At 43.6% G+C, this 20,947-nt stretch overlaps 1 protein-coding gene across 6 annotated transcripts in view; it reads left to right on the top strand.

Moving 5' to 3' along the window:
• The first annotated feature begins 4,068 nt into the window (after window positions 1–4,068).
• The window catches only part of LOC118397897 (rho-associated protein kinase 2-like), a 73,354-nt gene continuing 56,475 nt past the window's right edge, over window positions 4,069–20,947 (top strand). For 2 of the 6 annotated variants that reach the window (XR_008071393.1, XR_008071395.1), the window contains exons 1-2: window positions 4,071–4,865; window positions 20,322–20,403. Coding sequence is in view for 4 of the 6 variants with exons in the window: in XM_052471288.1 (XP_052327248.1) it covers window positions 4,767–4,865; window positions 20,322–20,403 (181 nt within the window). In the remaining 2 variants the exon portion in view is untranslated. Of the gene's footprint in view, window positions 4,866–20,321; window positions 20,404–20,947 lie in introns of all 6 variants that reach the window. The other 4 variants (XM_052471288.1, XM_052471287.1, XM_052471289.1 and 1 more) reach the window with 4 other exon arrangements.

The following is a 20,947-nucleotide window of genomic DNA, read 5'->3' as shown; positions in this document are numbered from 1 at the left end:
TAGAAGGGACCTGGCATAAGATTCTGCATCTTCAGTCATATTAAATTACAGGAAAAAACTATGGGATGAAGGGGTCAGGACTGACTAACAAAAAAGACAGGTGGATGGATCTACATGGACCTTCCACAGTGGAGATAAGGAAAACTAAGAGTGAACCATAACGTACACTACCATTCAAAAGTTTGGGGTCACTGTTTTTGAAAGAAAAGCACGTTTTTTTGTCCATGAAAATAAGATCAAAATGATCAGAAATACAGTGTAGACAATGTTAATGTTGTAAATGACTTGTAGCTGGAAATGGCAGATTTTGGGGGGAATATCTACATAGGCATACAGAGGCCCATTATCAGCAACCATCACTTCTGTGTTCCAATGGCACATTGTGTTAGCTAATCCAAGTTTATCACTTTAAAAGGCTAATTGATCCTATGAGGACCTTGTGGATCAGATTTACCATTATACCCACTGATCAAATGTATAACAGACAGACACTGCTAAAAAGGGCTTGTTTGTGATATTTTCACTCAGTTGCCACTTTATTAGGGTCACCATCCTATTCACGAAAATAAATTGCTCTTACATACAGTTGAAGTCGGATGTTTACATACACCTTAGCCAAATACATTTAAACTCAGTTTTACACCATTCCTGACATTTAATCCTGGTAACAATTCCCTGTCTTAGGTCAGTTAGGATCACCACTTTATTTTAAGAAAGTGAAATGTCAGAATAATAGTAGAGAGAATGATTTATTTCAAATGTTATCACATTCCCAGTGGGTCAGAAGTTTACATACACTCAATTAGTATTTGGTAGCATTGCCTTTAAATTGTTTAACTTTGGTAAAAAATTTCAGGTAGCATTCCACAAGCTTCCCACAATAAGTTGGGTGAATTTTGGCCCATTCCTCCTGACAGAGCTGGTGTAACTGAGTCAGGTTTGAAGGCCTCCTTGCTCACACATGCTTTTTCAGTTCTGTCCACAAAGTTTCTATAGGATTGAGGTCATGGCTTTGTGATAGCCACTCCAATACCTTGCCTTTGTTGTCCTTAAGCCATTTTGCCACAACTTTGGAAGTATGCTTGGGGTCATTGTCTATTTGGAAGATCCATTTGCGATCAAGCTTTAACTTCCTGACTGATGTCTTGAGATGTTTCTTAAATATATCCACATAGATGGCACCATTAGGATGGAAAAGTATTTAGTGAAGTGCACCAGTCCCTCCTGCAGCAAAGCACCCCCACATTATAATGCTGCCACCCCCATGCTTCACGGTTGGGATGGTGGTGTTCTTCTCCTTGCAAGTCTCCCCGTTTTTCCTCCAAACATAACGATGGTCATTATGGCCAAACAGTTATATTTTGTTTCATCAAACCAGAGGACATTTCTCCAAAAAGTACGATCTTTTTACCCATGTGCAGTTGCAAACCGTAGTCTGGCTTTTTTATGGTGGTTTTGGAGCAGTGGCTTCTTCCTTGCTGAGCAGCCTTTCAGGTTATGTCGATATAGGACTCGTTTTACTGTGGATATACATACTTTTATACCTGTTTCCTCCAGAATCTTCACAAGGTCCTTTGCTCAAATTATGTCGATTAGCCTATCAGAATCTTCTAAAGCCATGACATAATTTTATGGAATTTTCCAAGCTGTTTAAAGGCACAGTCAACTTAGTGCTGACTGTGGTCATCCCCCTCTTGAAAGGGGGAGACACTCTAGACCCAAACTGCTACAGACCTGTATCTATCCTACCCTGCCTTTCTAAGGTATTCGAAAACCAAATTAACAAACAGATTACCGACCATTTCAAATCCCACCGTACCTTCTTCGCTATGCAATCTGGTTTCAGAGCTGGTCATGGGTGCACCTCAGCCACGCTCAAGGTCCTAAACGATATCATAACCGCCATCGATAAGAGACATTGCTGTGCAGCCGTCTTCATCGACCTGGCCAAAGCTTTCGACTCTGTCAATCACCACATTCTTATCGGCAGACTCAACTACCTTGGTTTCTCAAATTATTTTCTCGCCTGGTTCACCAACTACCTCTCTGATAGAGTTCAGTGTGTCAAATCTGAGGGCCTATTGTCTGGACCTCTGGCAGTCTCTATGGGGGTGCCACAGGGTTCAAATCTCGGGCCGACACTTTTCTCTGTATATATTAATGATGTCGCTCTCGCTGCTGGTGATTTTCTGATCCACCTCTACGCGGACGATACCATTCTGTATACATCTGGCCCTTCTTTGGACACTGTGTTAACAAACGAGCTTCAACGCCATACAACACTCCTTCTGTGACCTCCACCTGCTTTTAAATGCTAGTAAGACTAAGTGCATGCTCTTCAACCGATTGCTGCCAACACCAGCCCGCCTGACTAGCATCACTACTCTGGAAGGTTCTGACCTAGAATATGTGGACAACTACAAATACCTAGGTGTATGGTTAGACTGTAAACTCTCCTTCCAGACTCACATTAAGCATCTCCAATCCCAAATTAAATCTAGAATCAGAGTCCTATTTCGCAACAAAGCATCCACTAATGCTGCCAAACAAACCCTCATAAAACTGACCATCCTACCGATCCTCGACTTTGGCGATGTAATTTACAAAATAGCCTCCAACACTCTACTCAACAAATTGGATGCAGTCTATCACAGTGCCATCACATTTTGTCACAAAAGCCCCATATACTACTACTCTTGTTGGCAGGCGATTGCTTCATACTCGTCGCCAAACCCACTGGCTCCAGGCCATTTACAAGTCTCTGCTTGGTAAATCCCTGCCTTATCTCAGCTCACTGGTCACCATAGCAGCACCCACTTGTAGCACGCGCTCCAGCAGGTATATGTCACTGGTCACCCCCAAAGCCAATTCTTCCTTTTGCCGCCTTTCCTTCCAGTTCTCTACTGCCAATCACTGGAACAAACTTCAAAATTCACTTAAGCTGGAGACTCATATCTCCCTCACTAGCTTTAAACACCAGCTGTCAGAGCAGCTCACAGATCACTGCACCTGTACATAGCCCATCTGTAAATAGCCCATCCAACTACCTCATCCCCATACTGTATTTATTTATTTATCGTGCTCCTTTGCACCCCAGTATCTCTACTTGCACATTCATCTTCTGCACATCTACCATTCCAGTGTTTAATTGCTATATTGTAATTACTTTGCCACCATGGCCTATTTATTGCCTTACCTCCCTTATCCTACCTAATTTACACTCACTGTATATAGACTTTTTATATTGTATTATTGACTGCATGTTTGTTTATTCCAGGTGTAACTCTGTGTTGTTGTTGGTGTTGCACTGCTTTGCTTTATCTTGGCCAGGTCGCAATTGTAAATGAGAACTTGTTCTCAACTAGCCTACCTTTTTAAATAAAGGTGAAATAAAATAAATAAAATAAAAAAGTGTATGTAATCTTCTGACCCACTGGAATTGTGATACAGTGAATAAGAAGTGAAATAATATGTCTGTAAACAATTGTTGGAAAACTTACTTGTGTCATGCACAAAGTAGATGTCCTAACCGACTTGCCAAAACTATAGTTTGTTAACAAGAAATTTGCGGAGGGGTTGAAAAACTAGTTTAATGACTCCAACTTAAGTGTATGTAAACTTCCGACTTCAACTGTATACCAAGTCCATAAAGGTTATGTATTTCTATCAAATCAAAACTGGAATTTGTTTTCAAAACAAAGGTTGTAAAAGTATGCTAGACATTCATAGAATAAATAATACCTAGTTTGATGTTTCTGTGACAAACGGTAAATTAGTTATTGATTTATACTGCTTTAAGGCATTTGATAGATTGTATGTATTTCTATCAAATCAAAACTGAAATTTGTATTCAAAACAAATGTTGGAAAAGTATGCTGTACATTTATATAATAAATCCTATCTAGTTTGATGATTCTATGACAAACGGTGAATTAGTTATTGATTTCTACATTTGTAAATGGTTTTTGGCGAATGTCTGTTGAATGTCCGAATGTGTGAATATAAAACCAACTTTACCTCGGTCTTTGTGAGAACGAGCTGATCCAGTAGTCTAAAGCCAATAGCTACTAAAGACTATTATTATAGTCACCAATAAGATAGTGACTATAATAATTAGCTTGCACCGCAAATGTGTCATCGGCTATGTATAGGTTAGTCAGAGAAGACTCACAGGCGAGTTACATGGCGACATCAGCATTCCAAAAATACTGGAAGTTGTGGCGAGCTCGGGCTGTGACTGTAAAAGAGATCAATGAGATAAGAGGAGAGGAATTCCTGTTTCAGTGAGTGCTTGTGGGTAACGATGTTCTGGGTTGTTCAGAGGACTGAATGTATGTGACTGGTGAAGACACCGAATAGAAGTTCTCGGTGAACCCGTTTCAATGAAGAAACTTGACATTTACAGCGACAAAATACACGAGTCATGCTTGCGGAGTTCAGGAGCTTGAGACAGACACGATTTGGAACAGCGCGCTTAACCTGGGATCTGGATGAGTCCGTTTTAAGTGGGGGATTCTTTCGGCAATTCTTTAATGTCGAATAATATGCAGCGAAAACTGGCAATAAATTATTAACCAATTTATACCGTCAAAACAACGCTTGTTCAGCGGCGTTATCAATTTATCGTTCAGCCAACCAGCAGCAAAATAGCGAGCGCTGCCCTACGGTGTTAAAGGGACACCGCAGGTATTGACCAAGTTGTTGTCGTGACATTTAAGGTTACCATCACATGCCATTGTCGGACCCGGATTGACTAAATTGCCATCATGTCGTCTGGAGCGGAGAAGAGGCTGGACACCCGGCTGAAAAAGTTGGAATCGCTGATCAGAGACCCGAAGTCGGCGTTAAACTTGGAGAGTTTACTGGTAAGTTTTATCAACAGGACAACACAGCTGCCAAGAGAGAGGAGCAGCATGGATTTACAGTAACATATCATCAATCTGTGAGTAGCTGATCAGTCAAACGTCCAACTAATCTATTAGATGATGGTAGTAATTTTTCCTCTTTATTTTGGCTATTCAGGGATTTTGCCCCCAGGGTTAATTCACTCTTATAACATCTTGTGGGTGTGTAAAGCACATGTCAATAATTTAGTCTAATACAGTACACTACCATCACATGGAAGGACAAATATTTTGCTATCATCCTATACAACTATAGTGATTTCGATTGAACAGTGCCTGGAGCAATAAGGTTCCCATCATCTTGCTCTCCCCTCATACTAGAGGGAAGATTGCACTTCGTTGCATCAGGTGTATGGGACACAGATCTGAAAATCTGGCTCCAAGAGTTGGCCTGTAAGTCAACCTGTAGTAGGCTCAAGTGTTAAATAAGTACAAGAGGTGAGCAACCACCCATGTTTGTCTCCCTGACAGCAAGCAACCTCCTCTGCTTGGACAAGCCCCCTGTGACCACCTGGCTGGCGGCCATTTTAGAACTTGACCTATCAAGGAATGAACCGCAGATCTCTCAGAAAGCAACCTTGTGTGGATGCAGCTCATTGTTAGCTGATGTCAGGGGATGGGGGAGTCACTAGGTTTTTGTTCTAGCTTGTTATCAGTGCATTCATTTGACTTAACCTCAGCACACACCCTTAGCCTCAGGCAGTGGCCTAATGCCCTGAATCTGGTATTTCCAGGGTTTTGAATCATTAAAAAAAAACATGCTTAGTAGGAGTCTATAACATCTTGACTATAATTTACTTATAATAAAGTCAGGCATTTTTATTTTTTGGTGGCACACTTAATTTGCTTACCAATGAAGCGCATTAAAATAATTAACAGAAAAATGTCTTGACTGGATGAACATGCTTTTCTAGATGAACATGTACTCACTGTCCATTCCCCTCATTCCATGTCTATTTCAGTTCACAGATGTGATGCTTTAACTTGAGGAAATGGTTTAGGATTACACCTCAGTTTTGGATTCAACAAGTCAAATCAGTAGACCTACACACTCTTCTAATCTCTTTCAATCCCTCCCCCATAACTCCCATGAGCGGATTTAACACGTTTGGAATAAACAGATTATGTGTAGGCAGATTGTTAGGCATATGAGGTCATTATGAGATTATGGAAGAAACCGATTAGCTTGCTAACTCCATAGTCTGACTGTCTCAAATCTGGGCCTGTATGTGTCTGAGTAGGAGGACTGATTTAGGATAATTTTTGCCTTTTCAATCACAATGAATAAGACCTGATCCTAGATCAGCACTTCTACATAGAGTCCCCAGAGGATCTACTCTTGAGTGTTTGGTTGTAAGAAAAAGTGTCATGTGCTCCACAGACATTGATAACAAACCCATACTTTATCCACATCAGCATACTGCAAGTAGTGGTACACCCAGCACATATGATGATATAGACTATGACCTTAGTAGCTACACAATAATGGAAGCTACTAGACAGTATGTCAGAGGAAGCTGTTGAATGGATATGCCTAAATCTTCTTCCATTTTTAAAGGGACACCTCAGGATTTTGGCAATGAAGCCATTTTATCTACTTGCCCAGAGTCAGATGAACTTTTGGATACAATTTTTATGTTTCTGTGTGCAGTTTGAAGTAAGTTGCTAACTAGAATTAGAGTAATGACTGGAAGTCGATGGTAACAGCTAGCATGCTTAAGGGAAAGGGGGATACCTAGTCAGTTGTCCAACTGAATGTATTCAACTTTTCTTCCGTATTTAACCCAACCCCTCTGAATCAATGAGGTGCTAAGTGGTAGCATGCTAGGTATCCACTATAGGTTTCAATCATTGTGTATCTGCTGATGATGGAGATGTGGAGAAAAAACCACATTAGGCTATTTGAGAGTGACGCAACCTAATGGTCTTTTGTGAAAATGACGACACATCCAAAAGTACCTGCTTAAGGGAATAATTGTGTTGTTATTTTGGGTTGTCATGAGTCACTGTGAGAGGAAGGCCCATTGAAACCCTCACAATAGACCAATAGTGTGAGCTCACTAGATCGTAATCTAGGACTGTCATGGATCCAAATATGGGCATTGTATTTTACACTATCGGCTAGTTGCTATTCCAGCTATGCTAAGCCTCTCTTATTCAACCATTCCTAAATAGTTTTTTTTACAATGATAATACATGTTTATTGTGATCAATTAATCAATTATCCCTCAATCCACCTGACTTAGTTAAAGGAATAGTTTGGGATTTTGGCAATTAAGCCAATGCTTGCTGATCCCTTAGACTTTGTCATTGTTTGGGGACCAGCATGCCTCATTGTTAGCCCTACAGAGCTGGGTCCTGTTCAGTAAGGCACAGCATAGCAAAACATTTCACAATGCAACACTAAAATCTTTGTTCTTATTGGACAAGTTCAGATAGCAGTACATCCGTTTCATTCTTTATCAAAACATTTTTTATTTTTTTTTCACCTTTATTTAACCAGGTAGGCAAGTTGAGAACAAGTTCTCATTTACAATTGCGACCTGGCTAAGATAAAGCAAAGCAGTTCGACAGATACAACGACACAGAGTTACACATGGAGTAAAACAAACATACAGTCAATAATACAGTATAAACAAGTCTATATACAATGTGAGCAAATGAGGTGAGAAGGGAGGTAAAGGCAAAAAAGGCCATGGTGGCAAAGTAAATACAATATAGCAAGTAAAACACTGGAATGGTAGTTTTGCAATGGAAGAATGTGCAAAGTAGAAATAAAAATAATGGGGTGCAAAGGAGCTAAATAAATAAATACATTAAATACAGTTGGGAAAGAGGTAGTTGTTTGGGCTAAATTATAGGTGGGCTATGTACAGGTGCAGTAATCTGTGAGCTGCTCTGACAGTTGGTGCTTAAAGCTAGTGAGGGAGATAAGTGTTTCCAGTTTCAGAGATTTTTGTAGTTCGTTCCAGTCATTGGCAGCAGAGAACTGGAAGGAGAGGCGGCCAAAGAAAGAATTGGTTTTGGGGGTGACTAGAGAGATATACCTGCTGGAGCGTGTGCTACAGGTGGGAGATGCTATGGTGACCAGCGAGCTGAGATAAGGGGGGACTTTACCTAGCAGGGTCTTGTAGATGACATTGAGCCAGTGGGTTTGGCGACGAGTATGAAGCGAGGGCCAGCCAACGAGAGCGTACAGGTCGCAATGGTGGGTAGTATATGGGGCTTTGGTGACAAAACGGATTGCACTGTGATAGACTGCATCCAATTTGTTGAGTAGGGTATTGGAGGCTATTTTGTAAATGACATCGCCAAAGTCGAAGATTGGTAGGATGGTCAGTTTTACAAGGGTATGTTTGGCAGCATGAGTGAAGGATGCTTTGTTGTGAAATAGGAAGCCAATTCTAGATTTAACTTTGGATTGGAGATGTTTGATATGGGTCTGGAAGGAAAGTTTACAGTCTAACCAGACACCTAAGTATTTGTAGTTGTCCACGTATTCTAAGTCAGAGCCGTCCAGAGTAGTGATGTTGGACAGGCGGGTAGGTGCAGGTAGCGATCGGTTGAAGAGCATGCATTTAGTTTTACTTGTATTTAAGAGCAATTGGAGGCCACGGAAGGAGAGTTGTATGGCATTGAAGCTTGCCTGGAGGGTTGTTAACAGTGTCCAAAGAAGGGCCAGAAGTATACAGAATGGTGTCGTCTTCACCCAACTAGCCTAAACACTAACCTGTTTTTGTTTCATCCAGTGCCCTCATATCACTAAGGTTACCCAACTGATAGTTTACCGCTCTTGTGATTTGAAAAATATATTTAGAAATCGCCCCAGAAACGACCTTCAACTTCCTTCTAACAGCACGCAGAGACCTCTACATTGTATCCATGAGTTCATCTGACTGCCAAAATCTCAAACTATCCCTTTAAATCATAAGAGTGGTAGGCTATCAGCTGATTCAATTTAGTGATATGAGGGCACTGGATGATACCAAAACAGGCTAGTGTCTACATTAGTTGGCTGACAACGTTTTGTTGAAAAGTGAAACTGGGATGTACAGCTATCTGAACTTGTCCAATAAGACCGCAAAAATGTTTTGCTAATGTTTTGCTATCCTGTGCCTTACTGAACAAGTCTCTGTAGAAGGCCTAAAAATGAGTCATGCTGGCCCCCGCTGCAGAGCACCACACCTCAGGAAGCTGAATGCACATCCTGGCATTGAGCATGGAGATAACCCACCCTGACCACACAGTACTATTTCCTGTTTGTTTACGCTTGTTTTGGTGTAGTCGCTGGCACTCATCGTTTGTGAGGAAAACAAGCAGGAATACACGTTTCAATGAGACATGTGTCTCCTGAGTAAGTTTACCAGTCCGCTTGTCCCTGTATTTGTTTTATATATTCATCTTACATTCAGTCAAAATGTACAGACCGGCCTGGAAGGAGGTTTGAGAGGGAAATTTGATAAAACTAGCGATAAAACTTTAAGGGTCAAATCCTAAAGCATATAATAACGCACAGGGAATCTGACTGCCGATATGTACTACCACAGAGACCTTTCCTTCTCTTGCTAGAACAAAATACGTACCTGCTGCGTACCGACGAACCTGACCTTTCTACCTTTAGAATCGCAATGCTCGGCAGTGGCCGATAACCTGACTTTGAGCCAATCAGAGAGCACTTCAACCTCCACATGGGGGAGCTGACAAGAGTGACAAGAAAAAGGAAGAGGGCACTTTTTCCGGTCTAAACCACCCACCTTTTCATCAGAATTATAAAACTATAAAGCTGCATAATACATTTATTTTTTCTAGAACAAGTCTTTACATCTTACATATAGCTAAGGAGTTTTGTGCTCAAATATTTTTCTGTTTGTTAGCTTTGACAATGTGCCCTCGCTTATTAGTTAGCTAGCTCAACGCTAGCTTGTTAAACAGGCAGTCACACAGACTTTATATGAAACAAATGGAGTGGTAAGTGCAGCACATTGCGCACACAATACTAAATGCTTTACCAAGCTAGCTATCTGGCCACTGTAGTAATCTTATGATTAAATCGCAATGGATTTCCATGAAGCAGCTGCCCGTAGCTGGCTGCCAAGAGTCAACGCGGGGCGGCAGGTAGCCTAGTGGTTCTAGCGTTGGGCCAGTAACCGAAAGGTTGCTAGATCGAATCCCAGAGCTGACAAGGTAAAAATCTGCATTCTGCCCCTGAACAAGGCAGTTAACCCACTGTTTCTAGGCCGTTATTGTAAGTAAGAATTTGTTCTTAACGGACTTGCCTAGTTAAATAAAGGTAAAATAAAAAATGCAGTGTATTTTACTTTACCTAGCTAGCACAGCAGCTAGCTAGCTAGTAAATCATGCTAACCATTTAGTTAATGTTAGCCTGCTAGCTAAAAATGTATCCATGGGTTGTATGCGATGATGGAAGGTGAAATTGTTGTTCATCTTGCTAGCTAGTTACAGTGCCTTCGGAAAAGGTATTCAGACCCCTTCACTTTTCCCACATTTTGATACGTGCCTTATTCTAAAATTCATTAAATAAAACAATTTCCTCATCCGTCTACACCCAATACCCCATAATGACAAGCGAAAACATTAAAAGCAAAAAACAGAAAAAACGTATTTACATAAGTATTCAAACCCTTTGCTAAGAGACTGGGAATTGAGCTCAGGTGCATCCTGTTTCCATTGATCATTCTTGATGTTTCTACAACTTGAGTGCAGTCCACCTGTGGTAAATTCAATTGATTGGACATGATTTGGAAAGGCATACAGGTGTCTATATAAGTTCCCACAGTTGACAGTGCATGTCAGAGCAAAAAACAAGCTATGAGATGAAAGGATTTGTCCGTAGAGCTCAGAGACCGGATTGTGTCAAGGCACAGATCTGGGGAAGGGGACCAAAGCATTTCTGCTGCATTGAAGGTCCCCAAGAACACAGTGGCCTCCATCATTCTTAAAGGAAGAATTTTGGAATCACCAAGAGTCTTCTTAGAGCTGGCCAAACTGAGCAATCGGCGGAGAAGGGCCTTGGCTAGGGAGGTGACCAAGAACTCGACGATCACTCTGACAGAGCTCTAGAATTCCTCTGTGGAGATAGGAGAACCTTCCAGAAGGACAACCATCTCTGCAGCACTCCACCAATCAGGCTTTTATGGTAGAGTGGCCAGACAGAAGCCACTCCTCAGTAAAAGGCACTCCTCCTTACGACGACCGTAACGTGTGTGTGTGTGTGTATATATATATATATATATATATATATATATATATATATATATAATATACACACACACACACAGTGTGTGCAAATGGCGTGAGGTGGTAAGGCAATAAATAGGCCAAAGTAATTACAATGTATCAGATTAACTCTGGAGGGATAGATGATCACAGAGGATGTACAAGTAGTGATACTGGTGTGCAAAATAGCAGAAAAGTCCATTAAAAACCAAAAAAAGCCTTGGCCAGGTCGATGAAGACGGCTGCACAGTACTGTCTTTTATCGATGGCGGCTATGATATCGTTTAGTACCTTGAGCGTGGCTGAGGTGCACCCATGACCAGCTCGGAAACCGGATTGCGGAGAAGGTACAGTGGGATTCGAGATGGTCAGTGCTCTGTTTATTAACTTGGCTTTCGAAGACTTTAGAGAGGCAGGGCAGGATGGATATAGGTGTATTACAGTTTGGGTTCAGAGTGTCACCCCTTTTTGAAAAGGGGGATGACCGCAGCAGCTTTCCAATCTTTAGGGATCTCGGACGTTACGAAAGAGAGGTTGAACAGACTGGTAATAGGGGTTGCAACAATGGCGGCGGATAATTTTAGAAAGAGCGGGTCCAGATTGTCTAGCCCAGCTGATTTGTACGGGTCCAGGTTTTGCAGCTCTTTCAGAACATCTGCTATCTGGATTTGGGTGAAGCAGAAGCTGGGGGTGCTCGGGCAAGTAGCTGCGGAGGGTGCGTAGCTGTTGGCCGGGGTAGCCAGGAGGAAACCATGGCCAGCCATAGAGAAATGCTTATTGAAATCTTTGATTATCATGGATTTATCGGGGATTTATCGGTGGGGACTGTGTTACCTAGCCTCAGTGCAGTGGGCAGCTGGGAGGAGGTGCTCTTGTTGTCCATGGACTTTACTGTGTCCAAAAACTTTTTGGAGTTAGAGCTACAGGATGCACATTTCAGTTTGAAAAAGCTAGCCTTTGCTTTCCTGACTGACTGCATGTATTGATTCCTGACTTCCCTGAACAGTTGCATATCGCGGGGTCTATTCGATGCTATTTCTTTATTTAACCAGGTAAGCTAGTTGAGAACAAGTTCTCATTTGCAACTGTGACCTGGCCAATATAAAGCATAGCAGTTCGACACATACAACAACACAGTGTTACACATGGAATGAACAAAACATACAGTCAATAATACAGTAGAAAAAAATAAAACAAAGTCTATATACAGTGAGTGCAAATTAGGTCATATAAGGGAGTTAAGGCAATAAATAGGCCATGGTGGCGAAGTAATTACAATATGGCAATTAAACATTGGAACGGTAGATGTGCAAAAGATGGATGTGCAAGTAGAGATACTGTGGTGCAAAAGGAGCAAAATAAATAAATACAGTATGGGAATGAGGTAGATAGATGGGCTGTATACAGATGGGCTATGAACAGGTGCAGTGATCTGTGAGCTGCTCTGACAGCTGGTTCTTAAAGCTAGTGAGGGAGATCTATTGCAGTCTGCCACAGGATGTTTTTGTGCTGGTCAAGGGAAGTCAGGTCTGGAGTGAACCAAGGGCTATATTTGTTCTCAGTTCTACATTTTCTGAAAGGGGCATGCTTATTTAAGATGGTGAGGAAATTACTTTTAAAGAATGACCAGGTATCCTCGACTGTGTGCTAAAGCAGTGAGTAAAACAAACTTAGGGAGGAGGCTTCTGATGTTAACATGCATGAAACCAAGACTTTTTCATTTACAGAAGTCAACAAATGAGAGTGCCTGGGGACACGCAGGGCCTGGATTAACCCCCACATCTCCCGAGGAACAGAGGAGGAGTAGGATGAGGATACGGCTAAAGCCTATCAAGACTGGTCGTCTAGTGTGTTGGGGACAGAGAATAAAAGGAGTAGATATCTGGGCGTGGTAGAATAGATTCAGGGCATAATATGCAGACAGGGGTATGGTTGGGTGCGGGTACAGTGGAGGTAAGCCCAGGCACTGAGTGATGATAAGAGAGGTTGCATCTTTGGACGTGCTGGTTATACTGGGTGAGGTCACCGCATGTGTGGGAGGTGGAACAAAGGAGGAATCTGAGGCATGTAGAGTGGGACTAGGGGCTCCACTGTAAACTTAAACAATGATAACTATCCTAAACAACAGTATAGAAGGCATATTGACATTTGAGAGAGACATAAAGCGAGGCATAAAGAAATCACAGGTGTTGATTGGGAGAGCTAGCTAAGACAACAACGGGAAAGACAAAAGCAGCTAATCAGCTAAGAAAACAGGTAAAATGGCGATAAATGGGCAGAGGATTGGTTAACTACACACAAGGCCTGAGTTCGGGGCCGACAGATAAGCAACGTGGAGTACCGTAATATGAACAGTCCAGCAGACATCAGCTATGTAGCCATGTGATCATAGGGTCCAGTGAACAGCAATAGATGGAACAGGGAAGCTGCAGGGTAGTCGTTGCTATGCTAGCACGAGGGAGACACGGCGTCTAAAGTTAGCAGGCCGGGGTAAGGAGAAGCGTCTGCGCCGACGCTGGGCACAGTGGATGGAATTACATCTGCGGACCAGTCGTGGTGGTACGGTGGGGCGCCGTGGCGACAAAGGGACCGGGCCAGATGGCGGAAGAGGTATTGTAGTTGTAGGAATTTAGTTTGCTAGCTGGGAGATGCGCCTTGCTCAGGGCTAGCTTCGGGGCTGGGTCACTCGGTGGTAGCTCGCGAGCTGTGATGATCAAGAGTAATTGTCCAGGGTTTACGGCAGGAATACGGCGTTGTAGTGGAGAAAACAGTCCGATGCTGGCAGGTATTATCCAGGCTAAAAAACAACTGGTGCTTGTGCAGAGGGTAAAGGCCGCTAGCAGTGGCTAACAATGACTAAATAGCTAGTAGCTAATTAGCTGCTTAGCTTCTGATGTCTAGCAACTGATGGAGGTTTTGGCTATAAGGTCTAAAAACAAAATGGCGGATCCGTGTCACATTGAGTGAGGCGGGTTACCGGGAGGTATATTTAATTTTAAAATGTAAAAGAGATTGAAAAATAAATTGAAATGTATACAAAAAAAGACAAGAAAATACAAAAAGTAACGAGAGGACGACGCCATCTTGGAATTGCTGTATTGGAATATAGCTGTGGCATGTTTTATATTCAAATTATTGAATACATTTGTAGTGTCGTCGCCACAACTCCGAGGCACTTTTTGCACAACACCTGCATTAGGTCGCTTTGCCTATAGCCAAAATACTGCCATACTCAGTAACAGTGTGTGGGTAAAATCACCAGGGAAGCCAAGCCAGGTGGAAAAAATACATATTACAACCTATGTGTTGTGATAATTGCGTTGTTTGCTCTATAACCTGTTAGTTCAATCATATGTTACAGCAAACAGTTACATGACCTACAGCATGGCCAAGCAAGTTAATGTTTCTGACATTTTTGGACCACAAAACAACTATTAAGTTACCACAAGTCATAAAGAAAACAAGCACTGACTACATTATCCAACACCATTTCAACTTCAACATCATCTAGTCAACTATGCTTAGTCTAATACAGTAACAACTAAAAGATAACAAATGATTTAGTCCAATCAAAGTAAGCCGAATATGATGTGGAATAATACATCTAGCTACATTTTAAACTTCCATCCTTCCAGGCCAGGGGCACAATGTATGAATTTATGTTTGGATCAGAATTGCTGTTATAATCATTGGCCAGTACAGAGAATGAAGTAAAACCACAAGTCAAAATCCCCATCTCCATCCATGACTAGTTTAGGAAAGAGATGATTTTAGCTAGATGGCTAGCCACCGGAGGACAACAACGCAATGATTCAATGACATTTGTCTTCTGATGTGATTTGTGTGAAGCCAAATCCAAACTGGCTTCCCTTCCCTTGTGCCAGGACCGTTCATGGCAGCGTTCACTCAGTTTAGGCACGCTACGGGCGGTAACGATGTCATACTCTTTTTGACCAGACAGCATCAGATAGATGGGCTACACATACCGAGACAGAGGGGCGATCTTTCGATCGCTAGGATGCTTTCTCCGGTGAGATACATTCAGTCTAGCGATTTGAGGGACATTTATGAAACCCAGAGAGATAAAAGGTAAGTCATTTTGTATGTTTCTTTCCTTGGTACATTTTTTGGGGAAGCCTGGCTCACTTTAGCATCCATGAATACATGCCACTGGCCATACCACTGTAGATACACCCTTCTTTGGCACTATATCAACGGTCTTGTTAGCACCAGCAAGCACTCATGTTTCTGACAAGCACTCTGAGGTATAGCCGTTCTCTCCTCACCAGCATCTAACTGCTCACTCTTAGCGGGGACACTTGTAATGGGACAGCATGCCATGCAGAGAGTGGGAGAAACCATTTGTGATTGGTCAGCATCCTCTGCATGTAGAGAGGGAATGATGGGGTCTAGTTTATCGCATTGGAGGAGGTACCGTAGTCTAGTTTTTGTTGTATTAACAGAGTGTGTAAAAAAGGAGAAACACAGCCTACAGGAGGGTAGCTCTCCAGGAACAGGCTCTCCGACCACCAAGCAACAGACAGACATGCATTGTCAAACACTACTGCCACCTTCTGGTTTGGAGTATTTTAACTGAGTGGCTGACGACTTCAAGATCATTGCTGTGTGAACACGAGATTGGCTACCGAAACTGTTCAGAGTTGCTAAGTAGCCACCCGTTTGACAGTCCTACTGGTGTGTCTGAGCCATTTGGTGAGTACTCTGGATGTAGATTTAGGATTCGTCACTATTACAAATAGAATACATGCTGTCAATGACAAAATGTATTCCGTCACAGACCCACACAGCTGCTAAAATTAAATGGACCCTGAGCTCCTAGAAATGCTGGGTCAAGTCAGAGAACTGTTCAATAAACCATTATAGCCTCTGAGCCCTGGGTCTATTTCCACACACCCGGCCTGCACCAGGGGACATCTCTCTCGCTCCCTTTTTCTTTCTCTCACTCTATCTTTAGCTCTCTCTCTCGCTCTTTAGCTCTCTCTCTCGCTCTTTAGCTCTCTCTCTCGCTCTTTAGCTCTCTCTCTCGCTCTTTAGCTCTCTCTCTCGCTCTTTAGCTCTCTCTCTCGCTCTCTCTCGCTCTTTAGCTCTCTCTCGCTCTTTAGCTCTCGCTCTTTAGCTCTCTCTCTCTCGCTCTTTAGCTCTCGCTCTCTTAGCTCTCACTCTCTCTATAGCTCTCACTCTCTCTATAGCTCTCTCTCTCTCTATAGCTCTCACTCTCTCTATAGCTCTCTCTCTCTCTATAGCTCTCTCTCTCTATAGCTCTCTCTCTCTATAGCTCTCTCTCTCTCTCTAGCTCTCTCTCTCTCTCTAGCTCTCTCTCTCTCTCTAGCTCTCTCTCTCTCTCTAGCTCTCTCTCTCTCTATAGCTCTCTCTCTCTCTCTATAGCTCTCACTCTCTCTCTCTATAGCTCTCACTCTCTCTCTCTATAGCTCTCACTCTCTCTCTATAGCTCTCACTCTCTCTCTATAGCTCTCACTCTCTCTCTATAGCTCTCTCTCTCTCTATAGCTCTCTCTCTCTATAGCTCTCTCAAGCTCTCTCTATAGCTCTCTCAATAGCTCTCTCTCAATAGCTCTCTCTCAATAGCTCTCTCTCTATAGCTCTCTCTCTCTTAGCTCTCTCTCTCTTTAGCTCTCTCTCTCTTTAGCTCTCTCTCTTTAGCTCTCTCTCTTTAGCTCTCTCTATAGCTCTCTCTTAGCTCTCTCTCTCTCTCTCTCTCTCTCTAGCTCTCTCTCTCTCTCTCTAGCTCTCTCTCTCTCTCTAGCTCTCTCTCTCTCTCTAGCTCTCTCTCTCTCTCTCTCTAGCTCTCTCTCTCTCTCTAGCTCTCTCTCTCTTAGCGCTCTCTCTCTCTCTAGCTCTCTCTCTTAGCGCTCTCTCTTAGCGCTCTCTCTTAGCGCTCTCTCTTAGCGCTCTCTCTTAGCGCTCTCTCTTAGCGCTCTCTCTTAGCGCTCTCTCTTAGCGCTCTCTCTTAGCGCTCTCTCTCTTAGCGCTCTCTCTCTTAGCGCTCTCTCTCTTAGCGCTCTCTCTCTTAGCGCTCTCTCTCTCTTTGGCTCTCACTCTTAGCGCTCTCTCTCTCTTTGGCTCTCACTCTCTCTTTGGCTCTCTCTCTCTCTCACTCTCTCTTTAGCCCTCTCTCTCTCTCACTCTCTCTTTAGCCCTCTCTCTCTCTCACTCTCTCTTTAGCTCTCCCTCACACACACACACAAAAGGCTAGGAATTGTTCCACATGCCAGGGAGAGCCATCCTAGACCTGGCCACTCACATGGCTAGAGTTAAGGGGGGGACATTTTATGCTGTGAGAATATCCTCCCTTCCCCCAGTTGACTCCACTTGACCCTCCCTCCACATTCCTGGAGGTAATAACTTGAAATGTTTCAAAACTTTTTCTTCCTACTAAACCCATGGTCTTAAGTAGCATGAAGTCCCTCACCACCCACACATCCCCCGTGGGTGTAGTATTTATAAACTACCCTCACTCTATATACTACCAGCCAGCTGTGGTGGAGTGTAGACAGGACCTGGAAAGGACAGGCAGGAGGTCTGCCTTATATCACTGTGACTTGTTTTGAAAGGAGATGTTGAATGCCCATGCCCAGATGGCCATCCCTCTAGGAGGTTGTTGAAATGCCCAGAAGGCCATCCCTCTAGGAGGTTGTTGAAATACCCAGAAGGCCATCCCTCTAGGAGGTTGTTGAAATGCCCAGAAGGCCATCCCTCTGAAATGCCCAGAGGTTGTTGAAATGCCCAGAAGGCCATCCCTCTAGGAGGTTGTTGAAATGCCCAGATGGCCATCCCTCTAGGAGGTTGTTGAAATGCCCAGAAGGCCATCCCTCTAGGAGGTTGTTGAAATGCCCAGATGGCCATCCCTCTAGGAGGTTGTTGAAATGCCCAGATGGCCCAGAAGGCCATCCCTCTAGGAGGTTGTTGAAATGCCCAGATGGCCACCCCTCTAGGAGGTTGTTGAAATGCCCAGATGGCCATCCCTCTAGGAGGTTGTTGAAATGGCCATCCCCAGATGGCCATCCCTCTAGGAGGTTGTTGAAATGCCCAGATGGCCATCCCTCTAGGAGGTTGTTGAAATGCCCAGATGACCATCCCTCTAGGAGGTTGTTGAAATGCCCAGGCCATCCCTCTAGGAGGTTGTTGAAATGCCCAGATGGCCATCCCTCTAGGAGGTTGTTGAAATGCCCAGATGGCCATCCCTCTAGGAGGTTGTTGAAATGCCCAGATGGCCATCCCTCTAGGAGGTTGTTGAAAAATGCCCAGATGGCCATCCCTCTAGGAGGTTGTTGAAATGCCCAGATGGCCATCCCTCTAGGAGGTTGTTGAAATGCCCAGATGGCCATCCCTCTAGGAGGTTGTTGAAATGCCCAGATGGCCATCCCTCTAGGAGGTTGTTGAAATGCCCAGATGGCCATCCCTCTAGGAGGTTGTTGAAATGCCCAGATGGCCATCCCTCTAGGAGGTTGTTGAAATGCCCAGAGAAGGCCCATGGCCCCCTCTAGGAGGTTGTTGAAATGCCCAGAAGGCCATCCCTCTAGGAGGTTGTTGAAATGCCCAGAAGGCCACCCCTCTAGGAGGTTGTTGAAATGCCCAGAAGGCCACCCCTTTAGGAGGTTGTTGAAATGCCCAGAAGGCCACCCCTTTAGGAGGTTGTTGAAATGCCCAGAAGGCCACCCCTCTAGGAGGTTGTTGAAATGCCCAGAAGGCCACCCCTCTAGGAGGTTGTTGAAATGCCCAGAAGGCCACCCCTCTAGGAGGTTGTTGAAATGCCCAGATGGCCACCCCTCTAGGAGGTTGTTGAAATGCCCAGATGGCCATCCCTCTAGGAGGTTGTTGAAATGCCCAGAAGGCCATCCCTCTAGGAGGTTGTTGAAATGCCCAGAAGGCCACCCCTCTAGGAGGTTGTTGAAATGCCCAGAAGGCCCACCCCTCTAGGAGGTTGTTGAAATGCCCAGAAGGCCACCCCTCTAGGAGGTTGTTGAAATGCCCAGAAGGCCACCCCTCTAGGAGGTTGTTGAAATGCCCAGAAGGCCACCCCTCTAGGAGGTTGTTGAAATGCCCAGAAGGCCACCCCTCTAGGAGGTTGTTGAAATGCCATGCCCAGAAGGCCATCCCTGTTACCCCCTACATCAAAGGCCGAACTCCACTAGTCATTGTGTCATTTGCTTGTTATTCTGTCTATTAGCAGACTCATCTTCTCTCCCAGCTGTGTTGCATTTGGGAGAACGCTGCCATGAAGGGCAATAAGAGATATTGATTTCATTAGCCTAGTCATTTTGACCTTTCCCTTTTTATTAATTAATTTGATGGTATAAATCATTGAGTTGTTTGCTGGAGATCAGAAAGAAGACAGAGGCTATGTTCCATTGTCCATGCTAGCGTACGACTTGTCCATGCTAGCGTACGACTTGTCCACGCTAGCGTACGACTTGTCCATGCTAGCGTACGACTTGTCCACGCTAGCGTACGACTTGTCCATGTTAGCGTACGACTTGTCCACGCTAGCGTACGACTTGTCCACGCTAGCGTACGACTTGTCCATGCTAGCGTACGACTTATCCATGCTAGCGTACGATTTGTCCATGTTAACGTACGACTTGTCCATGCTAGTGTACGACTTGTCCATGCTAGCGTACGACTTGTCCATGCTAGCGTACGACTTGTCCATGCTAGCGTACGACTTGTCCATGCTAGCGTACGACTTGTCCATGCTAGCGTACGACTTGTCCATGCTAGCGTACGACTTGTCCATGCTAGCGTACGACTTGTCCATGCTAGCGTACGACTTGTCCATGCTAGCGTACGACTTGTCCATGCTAGCGTACGACTTGTCCATGCTAGTGTACAACTTAGAATGCATCTCCAGCCCAATACATTGCTTCATTCTAAGTAGTATGACTGTTTGGATATCGGAACACAGACCATTTTGGTTAGAAAGATTTAAAACTGATAGCGATATTTCATCAATTTTACATATTTTGATCATGAGCTTTCAAGGTAAGTAAACAAATGTGAAAACATGTAATCACCGAACTTGCCCTTTAAGCTTGTATTTAGCAGGTGAACTGAATTCTTGGCTTAATTAGATTCTATAATAACTCATGAAAACCATTTCAAACACATTCAATTGATTGGATTTATTTGACTTTTTCCGCAGGATTCCATGAATGCCTTGGCCCTGGATTTGGACTACCCGGCGCTACGGAAAAACAAAAACATAGACGCCTTCTTAAACAGATGTAAGATATATCATTGCTTTTAGGCATATCTTGGTAATAAGATACTTTGCATTATCTGAGGTAGCAAGGAAGAAGGAGATGGCAAAAGCAAGCAAGTGTGTTGTATGCGTTGCTATGGTGATTCAGAAACGGTGCAAATCAACATCCAGTAGAAAAAGTACAAATATTTGAACTCCGGCGCCAAGTCCCATCTACCGTGGCGGCTGATGGCATTCACTGCCAGATTCAACGGCATTTACCTTCATGCTCTATCTCGTACCATCTAATCTAAATGCAGCTGAAGCATGGAGATATCCAGAGCACATAAATATTGCTCTATATTTAATATTGCTCGACTTCATATCTCCTTCATTCCTGGCTACTTTCAACATCGTAATCCATTGTCATCTTTAGTGTGCATTTGTAAATTCACTCGGGTGTGTCAGTGCGCTCTGGGCCGTACATAATTCAGTGCGTTGTCAGATAGTCCTTCTGTAAATTCAAAGCGTTTCGCTCTCAGGAGTGTTCAGAGCAAAACATTGGACGCTCAGGCCGAGGAGTAGGG

This window comes from Oncorhynchus keta, chromosome 19, assembly GCF_023373465.1.
Source record: "Oncorhynchus keta strain PuntledgeMale-10-30-2019 chromosome 19, Oket_V2, whole genome shotgun sequence".
NCBI classification, from domain to species: Eukaryota; Metazoa; Chordata; class Actinopteri; order Salmoniformes; family Salmonidae; genus Oncorhynchus; species Oncorhynchus keta.
Note: the sequence above shows the minus strand (reverse complement) of the source record. Positions and strands in the feature narration are given on the sequence as shown.